This window comes from Phyllostomus hastatus, unplaced genomic scaffold (assembly GCF_019186645.2).
Source record: "Phyllostomus hastatus isolate PE091 unplaced genomic scaffold, TTU_PhHast_1.1 phas_scaffold_1066, whole genome shotgun sequence".
Classification (NCBI taxonomy): Eukaryota; Metazoa; Chordata; class Mammalia; order Chiroptera; family Phyllostomidae; genus Phyllostomus; species Phyllostomus hastatus.
Genome location: NW_025334004.1, coordinates 20,322,614 through 20,339,026, shown reverse-complemented (window position 1 = coordinate 20,339,026; position 16,413 = coordinate 20,322,614). Strand labels below are relative to the sequence as shown.

The window sequence follows — 16,413 nt, the reverse complement described above, 5'->3', positions numbered from 1 at the left end:
AAAATACTCAGTAAGTACAAAAAGCCAATAGCTTGCCCTGCAGCACATCTCCATGCAAACATTCAAAATACTTATTCTGACTAAAGAGGACAAAGGACATAAGCAGTTATTATGACTATGTACCTATCTCTAATTCATCTCCTTAGGCATTTGTCAAGAGCAAACAATGTGGGCAAATCTGGGGCCACTCTTAGTTAGGAAGGAATACCATAAAAGCTAAATTAAAGAATGCAATCTTCTATTTAACCAACATGTATTAGTTTATTGTGCCCTGCAGTGGGCTGGCACATTTCCAAAGGCAGCTGCTATACTTTAATTTTCCTGAGCAGTTTAAAATTTTCTTTGAAAAGGGACGTGAAAGTGAAATAGCTGTGTATTCTAATGATAATCTGGAGTCTTTAAATTTCATTTACTACTGGGTTTCAATTAAATAAATACCAGGCTTAAAGAACTAGAGATTTTAAATACTGTTCTTTTTGAAGAACAAACATGATTAATCTGAATGAGAATGTTTTAAAAATCAGACACTTGAAAGTATATTTTGACACTTCAAAGGAGGTGGGAAGTCAGAATACCTATTTGAAGTTATCACTCTTAAGTCAGAGCTCATATTTGCTCCAGTTTTGTCTTTCACTGCGCACAGAATCATCGTGAAAATTGAATGAATGCATGTAAAAATGGTACCTGGTATACAACTGTTACCATCACAATCTCTCTGTGAGGAACTAATATTCAATATAGCTTTTCTTTCCAAGTATAATTTATGTTGCACAGACGGAGAGATTAAAAGCAATCCTGAAAGCAAAAACTATCAAGATGATAAAAAACAATCCTATACTGGAGCTTATAACAAATATTTCCCTATTTTCTGATCTGGAGGGGTTCATGAAGAGTTATTTGAGAGACTTTTACACAACTGTAAATTTCACTTGATATTCAAGAAAGATCCTCCTGGGGTTAATTTTATAAATACAACTAGAATAAGAGCAGTTATCAAAAACATTATATTTTAAACAAATTTCTACTAATTTCTACTATATATTAAGGGAAAGTTCGTCTTTCTGGCTTGTCTTCCCCCTTTAGCTACACACTGCTGCCCTCTGCAGCATTTTCAGAGGAAGTCTTTGACTTGCAAATAGTTACTCCAGTCATTACAAACCTGGTTTCCATCTGGAAGATTATCTGTCTCAATAGGAGGGACATGGGTGTAAAAGGAAAGGCCCCTTCAAGGAAAAACCAACCAACCAACCAACCAACCAAGAAGGCACTAAGGCAAGATGTTGTTCTTAAGACCCTTTCTTCTGATACTCATATCACAAGCCTGTGTCACAAGTCTGTATTTTTCTTGACAACTAGTTTCTAGTATTTACGTAGTAGCCTTTTTGGCATTCATATAGTAGCCTCTTTGTGTCATGGGTCTTTATCTTTTTTTTATAACTAGTTTAATTGGGGAAAATATACGTATAAAAATGGTAAATAGTAAAAAGCGTAATCAGTGAAAACATCTGGTTCTCACTTCAAATCTCTAGCTACGTTTGTGAACTTATCCGTTCATAAGTAATACATCATTAGAAACACACAAACTTAACGGACATTTAAACAAAACTTAACGGACATTTAAACATAAACGTAATTACTTACACCACTACTTATCACCCAGGACTATAACTTCGTGATTGTTCCCTCTCAAGAGAGATCAACATATATAATTAATTTAAACCAAATAGGTTCTAACAAAATAGGTTTGAAACAAATCACTCCAACAGGTTCTGCCACAATTCAGGTTTTTTGTTGCCACTACTGCGATTATTATAAAAAGTGGTGGTTCTCAAACTTGAGCGGACACCGAGTTTACCTGTTCACCTGGAGTGCTTGTTAAAACAGGTTGCAGAGCCCATCCCCAGCATTTCTGAGTCACGTCTGGAGGTGGGGGGGGGGGTGTTGAAAATTTGCATTTGTAATAGATTACCAGGCGATGCTGATGCGGTTGGTAAAGGGACCACACTTTGAGAACCAACTGGTACGAATGTTGCATTAAACCCCATAACTCCCATCTCCCAGCACTGCTCGCCTAAGGAGATATACACGATTACTACCCGGAAACCTCAAGAAAGGACTGACAGCCCCCCTACCAACGGAACAAACCCACGACACCCCCTCCCCCCCAAAGCCGGAACCAGTAAAACGAACCTACAACCGGCGCCGGGCGCAGCCCAACTACGCCATTTCCTTCCTACTAAACCCCGCCTACTCCGCGTCCTCAACGTGATAAGGGAAGACGGCCCAATGGGCGCCAAGAATCACGTGAGTCTAGCGAGGTCTCGCGAAGGGTTTTAACGTCTCGCGAAACTTCACCCGCCTCCGTCTTCCTCCTGCCAGTGCCCGGCTTTCCTCCCCTCCCCCCCCACCGCCGGCCGAGTTCTTCCCAGACAGTCGCCTTGTTGTCGAGGAGATTGCTCCTGCTGCTGCCGCCGCCGCCGCCAGTGTCGCCGCTGTTACACCCGGGCTCATTTGCCCCGACCTCTTCCCGCCGCCCCGTCCCCAACCCCAAGCAAGGTAACGAACTCCGTGAGGGAGAGAGTAAGGCCTCGCGGGGCGCGGCCTCTTCCCAGTCGTAGGAGGCCCGAGGCGGAGTTGCCCGCCGCGCTGGAAAGGTCCGGGCCCCGGCAGGAGTGTCGGGAGCCCCGGCCCCCTCTCCCACTCCCGGTTGGAGCCTCCGGGCCGTGGCGGAGAACCTGGCTAACCCGGGGAGGCCGTCGGGTGGGGTTGGGACGCGGGAGGCCTCTGAAGGACAACCTCGACAGTTCGGGCGGAGCCTCTTTGGGGCTGTGGGGTCCCGGCCCCGCGGGCGTCCGATCGCTTCGTGCGTTCGGTTTCCGTGGAAGGTGACGTTTGGCTTTGGAGATCTGAAATAATCAGCCAAGTTGTGGCGGGCTTTGGGGTCTTGCGTGGATAGGGGAGCAGCCCGGCTTCCTCTCGCCGCCTTGGAGCCCTTCCAGATTCCAGGCTGTCGTTGGACGGGAACTGTAAGACAGGGAAGGGTCCTCTGAAACCCTGTGCGTTTGTTGCTCATCGAGAAAGGATTCGCTGACATCTTATGCTCAGGAGGAGGAGGAGGAGGAGGAGGAGGAGGAGGAGGATCCGGATTTGGTGAAAGGCACGTTCCTTAGGATACCTAAATGGGAGCGGACTTGGGCTGTTTCTTTTATTGAAGGAAATACGTCTGCTCGGAGAAGAGCACCTAAACACACTCACTAATTGAATAGTGCGTGTAGAGAGTTATTTGTGTAGTTAATCTAAAAGTCACTTCTATTTGGCTTCGGAAGTATTCTTTAGTGCTTTTACATATATATATATATATTTTGGAGTCTCGACTCTTGCAACAGATTAGTGCTTTTGGGGGGCGGGGGTGAATGACAACCCTGTTAATTGAGCCTAACACAGTGCCTTCCTCATTACAGAAGTTTTAAGAAAATTAGAAATTCTCTTTCCCCCCTCATCACTAAGTGTTTTCTTTTCTCTTTCTGTATAGAATGTATCTGACATGTCTATAATATTCAGAATGCATTCCCTTGAAGTTTGTGGTTTGGCTCAGAGAGACAGCTTTTCTCTGAACTAACCAGTAGAGGTGATGGGGATACACTAAGTTGCAGAGAATTGCGAGATGGGAGCAAAATTGGTAAGGTTAATTCAGGCAGACAGGGAATTATTTTCTTTATGGTGCTTTTGCCTTGTTATGTTCGGTTTTCATGGCCTTACCCTTTTTTCCCTCCAGATGTCAGAGGATCTAGCAAAACAGCTGGCAAGCTACAAAGCTCAACTCCAGCAAGTTGAAGCTGCATTGTCTGGAAATGGAGAAAATGAAGATTTACTAAAATTAAAGAAAGATTTACAAGTAAGTATGAGGAGACACTAATAGTTACATTATTCAAAAAGAGTAGTTCTGTGTTTTTCAGATGATTTATATTGCTCATCCTCTGGATGTCCAAAGCATCCCTTGGAAGGTGGTATTTATCCCTCCTTTTGTGTATATTCCCACAGGAATATATGGCTTGTAGAAGTAGGGTTGCTTCCTCAATTTGCATACATCAAAATGAGTGGAGCATTGTCCTTTGTTATGTAAGTTTTGTATTCTTACAACTTTTAAAAATAAGTTTATTTTAGAAGTCTGTCAAACCTATTAGAGAAGGGATACATGTAACTTTACAGTGGGGAGTGCTTTTACATATAATGACCTGGCAAAGGATTTAGTTCAAAGAGTAACTAAAATTGAAGGAGAAAAAAAAAACCTAATTAAGATTCTTTTTAATGCCACAAGATTCTTTGAAAACGGGAGTGTGTGTCAAAGCTAGTGGGTAACACCTTGTATTGAAAACACATTATAAAAGATACTTTTCTGTATAAACATTACATAATATTTGAACTTAAGTATAGGTTTTACTGTATAGTTGTTGACACTTGTTGAAGTTAAATTGAATCTATGTGAAAGGGATCTTAACTTGTTTTGTTTGTCACAGAGGAATTCAGGAGGTGTGACACCTACTTTTAAAAACCCATCCTGGTTGGTGGGGTGAGGGGGGCGGGTTCAAGACAAATAAAGCCATAATAGTAAATATCTGTTATTTTGCAGAATACTAAGTTGATTAATTAAAACATCACACAATAAGATTTGTAAATATATATGACTTTTCATCTTAACAAATTTGAAAACTTAAAATTTTGAATGTGATGTTTTGGAAGGTTTTAAAAGGTGTTTTGATTAGATGATCTTCCTTTACTGAGTCAATATAGAACTTTGATCATCTATGTCTTAAGTAACCCTTTTTCTCTCTTTGATCATCTTTTGCCCATTAAAATTATTAATATTTTAGGGATAATAGAACTTCAAACAAATGAAAATTATTTGGCATGGGGGTCCAGATTCAGGATTCTGGAAGAGCTTATCTGGGCATGATTAAGATGTTGAACATTTTCAGGTTCAAATTCTATATTTAGGATAAAGTTACATGAAGTTACAATGGTACATTTTTTTTTAAAGGTTTTATTTATTTATTTTTAGAGAGGGAAGGGAGGGAGATAGAAAGAGAGAGAAACATCAATGTGTGGTTGCTGGGAGTCATGATCTGCAACCCAGGCACGTACCCTGACTGGGAATCGAACCTGCAACACTGGTACGTTATTTTTAAAAACACAGAAAACAGGATCCCTTTTCAATATATGGAAGTCAGGCCAGTGGATTTCAGGGTGGTAGTCAATAAGGAAGAGAGATTTGGGGAAAACTTGCCCCCACTCCTAGGCTAACTTTCTTGTCTCAAGGAGAGAGCTAGGCATGCCCGTGTTATCTTTTACCATTTTAAAAGTAGTTTTTTGTTTTTTTTTTTTTCTTTAAAGAAAATGAAAGATTGTGTACATTGGGAGAAAGGATCTGTGTGGCACTGGTCAAGGCAAAGTTTCGAGTGAAAGTTGAAACAGCATCATGATTATGAGGTCTTTTTAATGTGGCTAAAATAAATTGTCAGAGCCTGGGCAGAATTGCCATGTAGTGACATGAACTGTAGTGGGAGTATTGGAGAGAGGGAGAGACCGATGGGGTAGGCCTTGTAATAAGCACATAAATGGCTTACTTAGGACTGAGTTAATAATGCCCTGGGGGTCATTTATCTATAAAACATTCTCTTTATATAACCATTTAGAACAGCACTGTACAATAGAACTTCCTGTAATGATGGAAATGTTCTGTATCTGCTGTGCAGTGCTGTAGCCACTAGGCACATGTGGCTATTGAATATTTGAACTATGGCTAAGGTAACTACAAACCTGAATTCTTAATTTTATTTAATTTAATAGCCACATATGGCTACCTTATTAGAAGGCACAGGTTTAGAAGCTTAAGTTCTAACACTTCAAGTACTAATAATACAGGATGTTTTCCTGACCAAACTTGATCACATTTTCTTTTCCTCATAACCTATCATGAAAAACATTTTCATTTTGGTTACTAGATTTAGGTCTGTTTTGAACTAAAAACTACAAAGATGAAAGGCAACATTTAAGATTAGATAAAATGCTGAACAGTGTTGGATATCTGCTTCTATCTCGTAATTGTTGTCTCCAGTTACAGCTTCTATTTAAAATGGGTATTAAATATTTTGTTTTTTTCTTCTCTCCTTCCTAGGCTGTACCTCAGGTCATTGATATTTAATTCTGGCTTTTATACTTGGTAAAAAGTCTGTTCAGACTCATTGAGTTTATGGCCTCTTTTGTTTTTGTGTGTTCCTCTTATGGAATATACTTATTCTGGTTATGAATGGGTTTGACCTTTCATTTATGACAAATATTCTTTCTGTGCTTTTTTCAGTGACTTACATTTTGCCAGTAAGGCTTCCATTTTTCTCTCTTATATACTGTTTTTCCTATAGAATAAATGTACTCAGCAGGCAACAAATTGATCTAGATCTACTAAAGTTCTCCTTGCCTTTCTTTTTTTACTTAAAAGAATGGGTATAGTAAAATCCAGGCTACCTAGCTGACAAGCTCCCCAGGCAGTCTATGATAAACACAAAAATAATCAATTTATTAAGCTGTTTTGCTGAATAAAACTGGTTCTAAAGGAGGCAGGGGTCAAGTCACTTGTCTCATATATTACAGTGGCTCTCTGCATCCCCGAAACGCCTTCCTTCAGTAAGCAGAGTGCTTGAGTGCATCCCTTTTGACCTGCTGATATGTAGATCACAACATCTGATGCTTCCTGGAATTGCCGATTACTGTAACTGCTGCCCATCTGTCAATGAAGGAGCAGTTTCAGAACTCAGACTTGGGGGAGGAAAAGTAATTAATGGTATGTACCTTTAAGAACCCCCTCATACATAAAATAGTTTCTCTGATACTTTGGTCCATATGCACATGTGAAGAAAAAAAACTCAGAAGAGTCTTCATAGTTTGTTGGGAGGGATGTGTAAAATATGGCAAAGGACAACTAGGGATAAATGTTGTGGAGTTTTTAAAAAGTGATTTCAGTCCAGGGCTCTGAAAATATTTTATAACATGTATAACATTTCAGGAGATTGTATGGGTTCTTGAGTCAGGCTTACATTAGATTACATTCCTGGCCCTAAAATTGGTTAATTAAAAACAAGACCAGATAATTTACTTTCCTTTGTATAGTACCAGATATATTTATTTGGAAGTTCTTTGCTTTATTTGCAAAGGAACATCAAATTCAAAGTTACTTGAATGGCTACTTGGCACCTAATAAAAATTCATTAAAAATACTAAATTTTTAATTCAAATCTGAGTCTTATATTTGTTTTTTTCCACAAAATTTTTTAATTAACAAAACTGACCTTTCTCCAAGGGTTTAACATCCCTCCCTTTCTAGGCTCAAATATTAGTTTTTCAGAAATAGCCAGGAAGATTTACACTCTTGGGCAAGAGGTAATTAATGTTCTTGGCTACTGAACCAGAACTACTATTTATAAAACTTCAATGGGAGCTAGAAAAAACTCAGTACAGAGTTCATTTTTCTCCCCAAACATACCAGGTGATGTTTTAGGTATTTTATATGCAGTAGTGGGAAATATGTATGTAGGTTCTTAAATAAGATGATGCATAATATGAGTTTTCATTGGCATAAAAATATAGCAGATAGGTAGCAGATCTATTATTTGTACTATTTACGTTTTTTTTTTAACTAGCCTTGCCAAATACCTTTGAATGAAGCCAATAAATGTAAGCCTGGATTACTAAAACTATTTGCCACACAGAAAGATATCGCTTGCCTGTGTGTGTGAACATTTATTTTTCCTTTTAAATGAGCCTGTGTTAATGTGCTTGTTAACATTAAGGTATTGGGATACTTTAAATATCACCTGGTAACTTGCTTACCCAGATGAGGTAAGCTTTGCAGTAAATGAATAGGAAGACTAATGGCTTTTTATATATGCCTACAGTATTTTAGTGGAAATGTGTATAAGCAGGAACATTTTTTATTAATAAGGCTGCTTCAAATGTTTTGGGGGCTATGGGGCATGTTGGCTAGGCAGTTAATAGTAGTGTAATGTTCCATAAAACAGTTTCATGAACTATATGTGACAATGATATGAGATTAAAGTGATCTTGTTTCTAGCTTAGTCCTGCATAATTGACTATTGCTCATCTTTACAGAGACCTGTTTAGCCAAAATTGACACTTAGAAAAAAAATGCATGGTATATGCTCAAGTTTATCCTACTTCTATTAGTATTTGAGGTTAATTAAGTTGAAAGGCAGCTGTCTGGGTTTAAATCCCAGGTCCACCTCTGTATAAAACAACTGTATCTCAGTTTCTACATGGGGATAATCACAGTACCTACATTATTATATTGTTACGAACTGCAAATAAATGTGTAGAATGCTTAATAAGTGCTATATGGTGAGAGAGCTGTCACCAAAAAATGAAAGAACTTGCTTGTTGAAAATAGGTGACAACGTGAATTATAAAAATGGTGTTATGGTTTTTGTTTTTCCTTTTTAGGAAGTTATAGAATTAACCAAAGATCTTCTGTCAACTCAACCTTCAGAAACTCTTGCAAGTTCAGACTGTTTTGCTTCTGCTCAGCCTACTCATTCATGGAAAGTAGGGGACAAGTGTATGGCAGTCTGGAGTGAAGATGGACAGTAAGTGTAGAAAAAAACTAACTATAACATGAAATAATAAAATACAATGGTAAGATGTTTTTATTCAGTTTAAACTACCCTATTTTAATCTTTCTATATAGCCAATATGGTTAATAGAGCCAATTTGATTCTTGGGTGGTTACGATTAATACAATTTTATTTTTAGCTTTGCATTACGTTTTGGGGCAGAAGAATGGCTAGGATTCTAGAGAAAAGAAAAACTAAAAGCAGAGGAAAATGAATGGATATTTTAAAAAAAATCTAAATTCTTTTTTCCTCAACTTGAAAATTGAGTGAATGGTTGGCTATCTTAGATGTCTGTGAAGTACATGCACTGAAATTCCTATAAGAAATATCTTTTGTGAAAGAGATTGAGTAAAGCACATTTAGTAGACATGCAGGAGACTTCCCTGGCAGCATTGATTAGGACTTCCTTTTAGGATAGCAGATGGCTAACTCCAGGTACTCTTCTGCATTAACTTTGTCTAAGGTCTATTTGATTATAGAACTTCCGTTTTAGACACATGTAATTGTTGAATCACTGCAGTATAAGTCTTGTAGGCTGAGTATTAAACCTTTACTCACCTGCTTACAGCCATGATATCTTTACAGGTGTTATGAAGCGGAGATTGAGGAGATAGATGAAGAAAACGGCACCGCTGCAATCACCTTTGCTGTCTATGGCAATGCTGAAGTGACTCCACTGTTGAACCTCAAGCCTGTAGAAGAAGGAAGGAAGGCAAAGGAGGACAGTGGCAGCAAACCCATGTCAAAGTAAGTAACTTTTTAGCATTTCAAGTGTAATCTTTCCCAACTAGGTATTTGAGGTGGATGCAGAATCTATGCAGGTTAGTTTAGGTAAGAAGATTATAATACTATTTACCATTATTTTGAAAATTAGCAATATAAGGTCATTCATTCTCTATATTTGTATGCTTAGGTAAGGTATGGACAGTGGGGTTCCCATTTAGGCATTTAATAAATATTTCTTAAGCAGATACTATGTATACTATCAGTAACCCAGATGCTGGGGTTCCACCACAGTGAAGACCAATGTGGGCTTTGCCCTGACTGAGTTTCTTTATTTTTATTTTATTTTATTTTTTAAGATTGTATTTATTGTTAGAGAGAGGGGAAGGGAGGGAGAAAGAGAAGGAGAGAAACATCAGTGTGTGGTTGTCTCTCACTTGGCCCCCACTGAGGACCCGGCCTGCAACCCAGGCATGTGCCCTGACTGGGAATTGAACCAGTGACCATTTGGTTCACAGCCTGCACTCAATACAGTAAGCTGTACCAGCCAGGGCCTGACTGATTTGATAGTCTAGATAACAAAATATCTAAAGAAGAACTTCAATAGTAAAGTATAGAAGTTATGAAGGAAACACAATGGTTACTTTAAGGAAACAAAACAAACAAGGTCCCTAAACTGCACCTAGTCATTAGAACAAATATCTTTGAGAAAATGACATCTACACTTGAGAGATCTGAAAAGGAGTTAGAAGCTCAAGACCTAAAAGATACGACTTTGAGCAAGCTGCTTATCTTGTTTACTTATCTGTACATCAGAGACAATAGTATCTACATGATCGGCTTGTGAAGATTAAATAGCATTAGTAAAGCGTGCAGCATTATTCTTGACAAGTAGTAAGATCTCAATAATGTTTACTTTTAAAAAGGAAAATAAGGTGGGAACACAGAGGTAACAAATTCCTATGGTGAAAACTTGGGGCTTGAGGATGGGTGGTTTGACAAGAGAAGTGGTTAGAGAGGTAGCGGCCAAATGATAAAAAGCTTGAAAGCCACTGCCGTGCTTTGGGTAGAGGAGATGTGACGTGATCAGGTTGGAGCTTTCCATTGATCACTGGCAGCAGAGAGATGGTTGTTACTGCTGTAATCCCCAGGTGTAGATGGTGGCCTGAACCCAGGGAGTAGTTGAGTGAAGGTGGGAAAGTGTACAGTTTGACAGGTATTCAGGAGGCAGAATTAACAATATTGTGGTTAAATTCTGCATATATGCCACAATTGGCTGTCTTTTGGATTTATCAAAAGATTTCAAAACTTAAGTTGCTACATAAATATATTTGAATTTATGAAAATTGTTGCCTATTAGAATAACATTTGGTTAAGGACCCCAGTAAGAAAATCAGATTGTAGAAGAACATAACATCTCCATGTTAATTTTTTGATATCTGTAAAAAGTCACACTTAGTTTCATAGTGATGAATATATGATTCAAAGGAATCTAGATCTTACTGCCTTTTTAAAAAAAAAAAAGATTGTAGTTTTAGAGAGAGGGGAAGGGAAGGAGAAAGAAAGGGAGAGAAGCATCAATGTGTTGCTTCTTGCACATCCCCTACTGGGGACCTGGCCAGCAACCCAAGTGTGGGCCCTGGCTGAGAATCAAACTGGTGACCCTTTGTTTTTCAGGCCAGCACTCAGTCCACTGAGCCACATCAGCCAGGGCTTATTGCCTATTTTTACAGACCTCTTTCTTCGTCCTTTTTTGTTGAGAAGTCAGTTGACTGAGCAGACTTATTGTGAGAGCTTTAGGGTCTGATCTTATTTATTGTTTTTGGAAAACCCCAGTTTTTAAGAATTGTTAGCTGTGATTTCCTTTTGTGCTGCTGTGCTCTTCCAATCTAAGTGAAATTAGTGTTACGTTCATCTAATCTTTGTACACTTTTTCCAGATGCAGCATTATTATACTTGCTAATTGTCCATTTAGAAATTGGTAGAAGGTTTAGACATCTGTTGACACTCATTTGTAACACACAACTGGCCAAAGCTGTGTGGCCATCAGATAAAAAGTCATAGTTGAAATATCTGCAGTGGGTAATAGATTACAGCTACTGTATTTCAGAGTTTCCAAGGGTGCTGTGTATTTCAAAAAACATTTGTTAGCACTGGGTGATTGGCACTGATGTTAGTGCTTTTTTTCATGGGGAGAAGAGTACGTAAGTTTATTAGTTTTCTGTTTTTGTTTTTGTTTTGTTTTTTACTTCTAAATATACCCAAGGAAGTCATCTTTTAAATCTTAAGAATTAACGTTTAGTTGTTATTTCCACACAGAAAAGAAATGATTGCCCAGCAGCGTGAATATAAAAAGAAGAAAGCTTTGAAAAAAGCACAGAGAATAAAAGAACTTGAGCAGGAGAGAGAGGACCAGAAAGTGAAATGGCAACAGTTTAACAACAGAGCCTATTCTAAAAACAAAAAAGGCCAGGTTAGTAAATCCTTTCATCATACTTGATAAATTTGAAAAGTGCAACTGTCATTAAAATAGCTTTAAAATGAAGAAGGAGGTACATAGATTTTTAAAAATACCATAACTGGATCTTAAATTCAGAATCCTCTTCAATCTTCAGTTTAGCTCATTGAAAAAAATCTTCATTAGCCACTGTCTGCAGTAGAAACACTATGAATGAGTTTATATCAAGAATTACAAAAGATCTAGTTTTTTTTTTAATCTGTAAACTAAAATTTGAAAAATTATTTGCTGTCTTACCACTTAGAAGGGAGTGTGTTGAACCATACCTGCTCTGTACATGCCTTATGCTGGACATCACTGGTAGATTTTATTTAAAAGAGCACTCAGGTTCCCTTGATACACTTTTTCTTCTAACTGTATTTTGCAATTTTTATTGCTTCCAAAACTAATCAAGAATGATTTCTATTTTGTTTCCCTAGGTAAAGCGGAGTATTTTTGCTTCACCTGAGAGTGTAACTGGCAAAGTTGGAGTAGGAACTTGTGGAATTGCTGATAAACCTATGACACAGTATCAAGATACCTCTAAATATAATGTCAGGCATTTGATGCCTCAATAATCAGAAAAACTGTTGGATTTCATCTCTGCAGGGCTTTACATTTACCTTTTTATCCTTATATTTTTCTAAAGGTAAATTATTTGTTAGATGAGTAAGGAAGATACCTTGTCATTGTTTGACTTCAATAGAATGAAACTTGAAGAAATTGCATATTTGATAACTGCTATTCATTTAACTTTCTTAATTACTACTACCACCACCACGGTTTCCTCCAAGCTCGTTGGGTAGAGCAACTCTTCTAGACAGATGGTGCTTAAATAAAGCACTTAAATGAATTGTTGATCTTCCTAATATCGCCCCCACTTACCTGATGTCATATGCTTTTTGTAAAGTCCTAACCTGAAACTTTCAGAATCTTTGAACTTGCCACATATTCTAGCAATTCAGTGGAACATCAAGCAAAACACCAAACTTCCACAGAGATCTTTTTTTTTTTCCTTAAACTTAGCTGTTGGCCAGTTAAACCTAAAAATAGATTAATTTGTAAATGGTAAAGTCTGTTTTGAGGCTTTTCCTTCTATAACTTGTTTCCCAAGCCATCTCTAAAATTGATCCAGCTCTTTTATTCTTTTTTATTGAGTTTTAGTTTTACGTAAGAAACCACATTTAGGACCAGCTGCCTTTTCTAATGTCCCTCTCTCTCTCTCCCTCTCTCCCCCTCTCCCCCCCGCCCCTCCCTCACCTGCTTCCCCCCACCCCCTCTTTCTTTTTTGTATGTTTGCTCTTTTCCTGTGTAGTGGTACCATTTTTTCGGATGTGAAATGTTTATATGAGAAAACAAAAAGCTGATGTATAGCCCTGTATACAGTGTAGATACTATTTTTGTAAAAAAAAAAACAAAAAACCATAAACCAAGGCTAAATTAATGAACAAGAGTACTGAATGTTTCGTCATTAAAAATTTACTGTATTTCTTGTGCATTAATCTGACCATAATTTCCCCTGTACATTATGTTCATGTTAGCTGAATTTGGAATTTTTGTTAACTAGATCAAGTTGTCAGCATTTGCTGGTGTGAGTGAACATCACAGTTATCTCGAGTTGAGTTTAAGCCAAATACATGCGTAGAAAAGGATCTTCTATTAATGGAAGATGGTGATTTTTAGGATGTGTTCATTTCAGTTTTTGTATGTTTAACTTTTATTAAATAAAATGCTTTAAAATCCTCCAGGGTGTGTCCTCAGAAAGGTAAAGGCTTAGCTGCCAGCATTGATAATGATTAAGCCTCAGTGTACTTGCATACATCATTTCCACAGAAGAGAATGAGTATGATAAAAGATTTCAATAAACCCTTTTGTACTCCTCTTCCATTAGCCATAAGAAATTGGATTCTGAAGGTTAAACCAGTTTTATTTCAAGGACTTGAGCTTTGTATAGAGTTGGTAACTTTTTGGTAAAAGGGGAAGAATTTTTTATTTCATGAATTTTAATTTTTTGGTAAATTGAAACTTTCATGGGGATAGTGGTGAGAGGTAGAATTTTTCATCGTGCTCCTTTACCCGCCAACCCAGGAGATTACTTTTACTTCCTTTAACTTATGGCCACAGGGATAGAATAAAAGGTGAAGTGTGTTTTAAATACAAGGTCCAAATTACAGTAAAAAAAATAGGCCACTTAGCCCGAAAAACTTACTAAATATACTAATGTTCTTGTTACTAGTTGTATTATGCTAATAATAATATCCTTGAAGGATTGCAATGGAACCCTTTTAATTAAAAAGTACAGGACAGACATTTGGTATAATTGAGTGACCACCCAAAATGGGTTTTGGTGAGATCACTTTAGTATGCTTGTCATTCACCTGGTGCTTGTGTGTTAAGACTTGTACCTTGTTTGACCCTATGGACTTTTTCTGCATATTCATTTTTTTTGGAGGGTTTGCAGTAGGACAAGAAGGAGTAAAGGTGATCATATTCTGTGACATTTAAAAAAATAGGCATATACACATTGAGATCAGGAGCCTTTGTGTCAAAGACATAGTGTCAGGATGATAGTGTCTCTGGAATAAAAAGTTAGGATGCCTGGGGTGATAGACTACCTGTCTTGTGTTGAAGTTGAGAAGATGCTTAATGAGAAGCATCTTATACCAATAGTATCTTAGAAATGAAGGTGGTTAAACTCTCAGTGTTCTGAAACCAGGTATAACACTTGGTCTTACGAAGTTTAGAGTTCTGGTAAGAAAGGAGACTAGATAAGCTTGGTGACTGACAGATCCAATGGTTAGTCACTTAGGGCCCCCAAATAGCTATGATTGCATGCATCTTTTCAAAACTTGACATTTGATTTTGTTATTGAAGAGTTCAAGGAAAGAACAGTCCTACCACCCCAAAATAAACAATTTAAAATTGTATTAATCACAGATAACGTGCTTTTAAAATTAACATGTAGAAAGGTCATATTAGCAAGGATTTGAGCCGTACTGCTGTGTTTGAATCCTGGCTCCCTTATTACCTGTGTGCCTAACTCCTCGCTGCTTCATTTTTCTCAGCTGTAAAATGAATAATTCATTCCTGTTTCATTGTTGTAAGGATGAGTGAGTTAATATGTGTAAGTGCTTAGTAGAGTACCTGGCATATGGTAAGCACTATAAAAGTGTTGACTGTTACTGTGCAGAGTGGTAATGGTGAATTTGTGATTTTTTTTTCCTTAATTTGAACAGTGATTCATATTAAAATGAGTAATACCCATTGTTTACAATTTGTGGCCCCTAATTATAAACATTACTGAAATGTCAAATTACCAAACTTGTAAGTAGTATAGCCTAGTAAAGTTTAAAAATTTTGTATGAGAATATCTTAGGGCACAATTCTTAATGGGAAGGGAGTACAGGTTATTACTTGTTTAAGAAATAGGGATTCCTAGGTACTACCCCAGACCTGTCTAAGCTAAGGTATAGCTTTCACTCCACAGGTGATTCTGATGTGCATTCCTGGCTGAGATCCACGTTTTGGGGTAGACAAGTGTGGGCAAAAGTAGGTTTACTGTGCCATTGTGGCATTCTGAGTTAATAAAGCTATTGTAATAATCATAATTTGTATGTCTTTTTCCATACACACTAAACTTACTTTTGCCCACCCCATATAAGTGTTTAATTTTTGAAAGGAAGGAAAAATTTCCTTAAGTGGCAGTTTTCTTAGCCCCAATTATGAAGACTAGGCATTAAATTAAAATGAAATGCATCCGTTTATTGTAACTCATTTAAAAAAAACTTGTTTTTCACACAAGGGTGTCCATGTTTCCATCACAATGCAGTTTTAACGAGTGTGTTCGCCTTTAATAAAGCAAAGGAAAACAATCAGGTAACAAAGGGAAACCATAGTTTTTTGTAAATTGTGTCTGTAGATTGTAATTATAAAAAGTGATAAATAATCATTTGCAAATTCAGCCAAAAATATTTTTAAAGCTTTGACTCTGCTTTAATTTGGATATTAAATGAAAGTTAATTAAAACTAAAGTTTTACAGTTAAACCTTGAGTTCGATAAATGCCTGACCAATTTGTGTTAAATATACTATGAAGCAACCAATCACTATAAATGGTAATTTACAAAGTAAATGTGAACATTCTTTAGGATTTTTGAGTTGCAAGCTAAACTGAATTTTTACTGCAGTGGAGAAGAGCATAGCAGGCAAAATAACAGGTAATACAGTAGTTGAAATGAACGGAAACCCAAGTAACTAAATCTCCTTATACTATATTTAAAAAGCATATCTGTGTATACATATGTTCTTAGGTTCAGAAACCAATATTGACATGCTAAGAATTTGTTTTAGCCTGGCTGAAAATAAATAGTAAAAGCATAAGATGGAAAGTGTTAGGTTTCTGTGAAGTTCTTCAATATGCCTTTTCTGCCTTTCAGCTTATACATACAGAGGTGGTTCTTTAGTGGCCTTTCAGTGGAATAAAGCAGCTCTGAGAGGAACACTGGGCTTGTGG

The 16,413-nt window shown here is 37.4% G+C and overlaps 1 protein-coding gene across 1 annotated transcript; it reads left to right on the top strand.

Moving 5' to 3' along the window:
• The first annotated feature begins 2,400 nt into the window (after nucleotides 1-2,400).
• On the top strand, nucleotides 2,401-15,175 carry SMNDC1 (survival motor neuron domain containing 1). The gene is made up of 6 exons (XM_045854454.1): nucleotides 2,401-2,556; nucleotides 3,776-3,895; nucleotides 8,512-8,654; nucleotides 9,267-9,428; nucleotides 11,724-11,877; nucleotides 12,342-15,175. Exons 2-6 carry the CDS (start codon nucleotides 3,776-3,778, stop codon nucleotides 12,477-12,479), a joined length of 717 nt encoding a protein of 238 aa, XP_045710410.1. The 5' UTR covers nucleotides 2,401-2,556; the 3' UTR covers nucleotides 12,480-15,175.
• The last annotated feature ends 1,238 nt before the right edge of the window (nucleotides 15,176-16,413 follow it).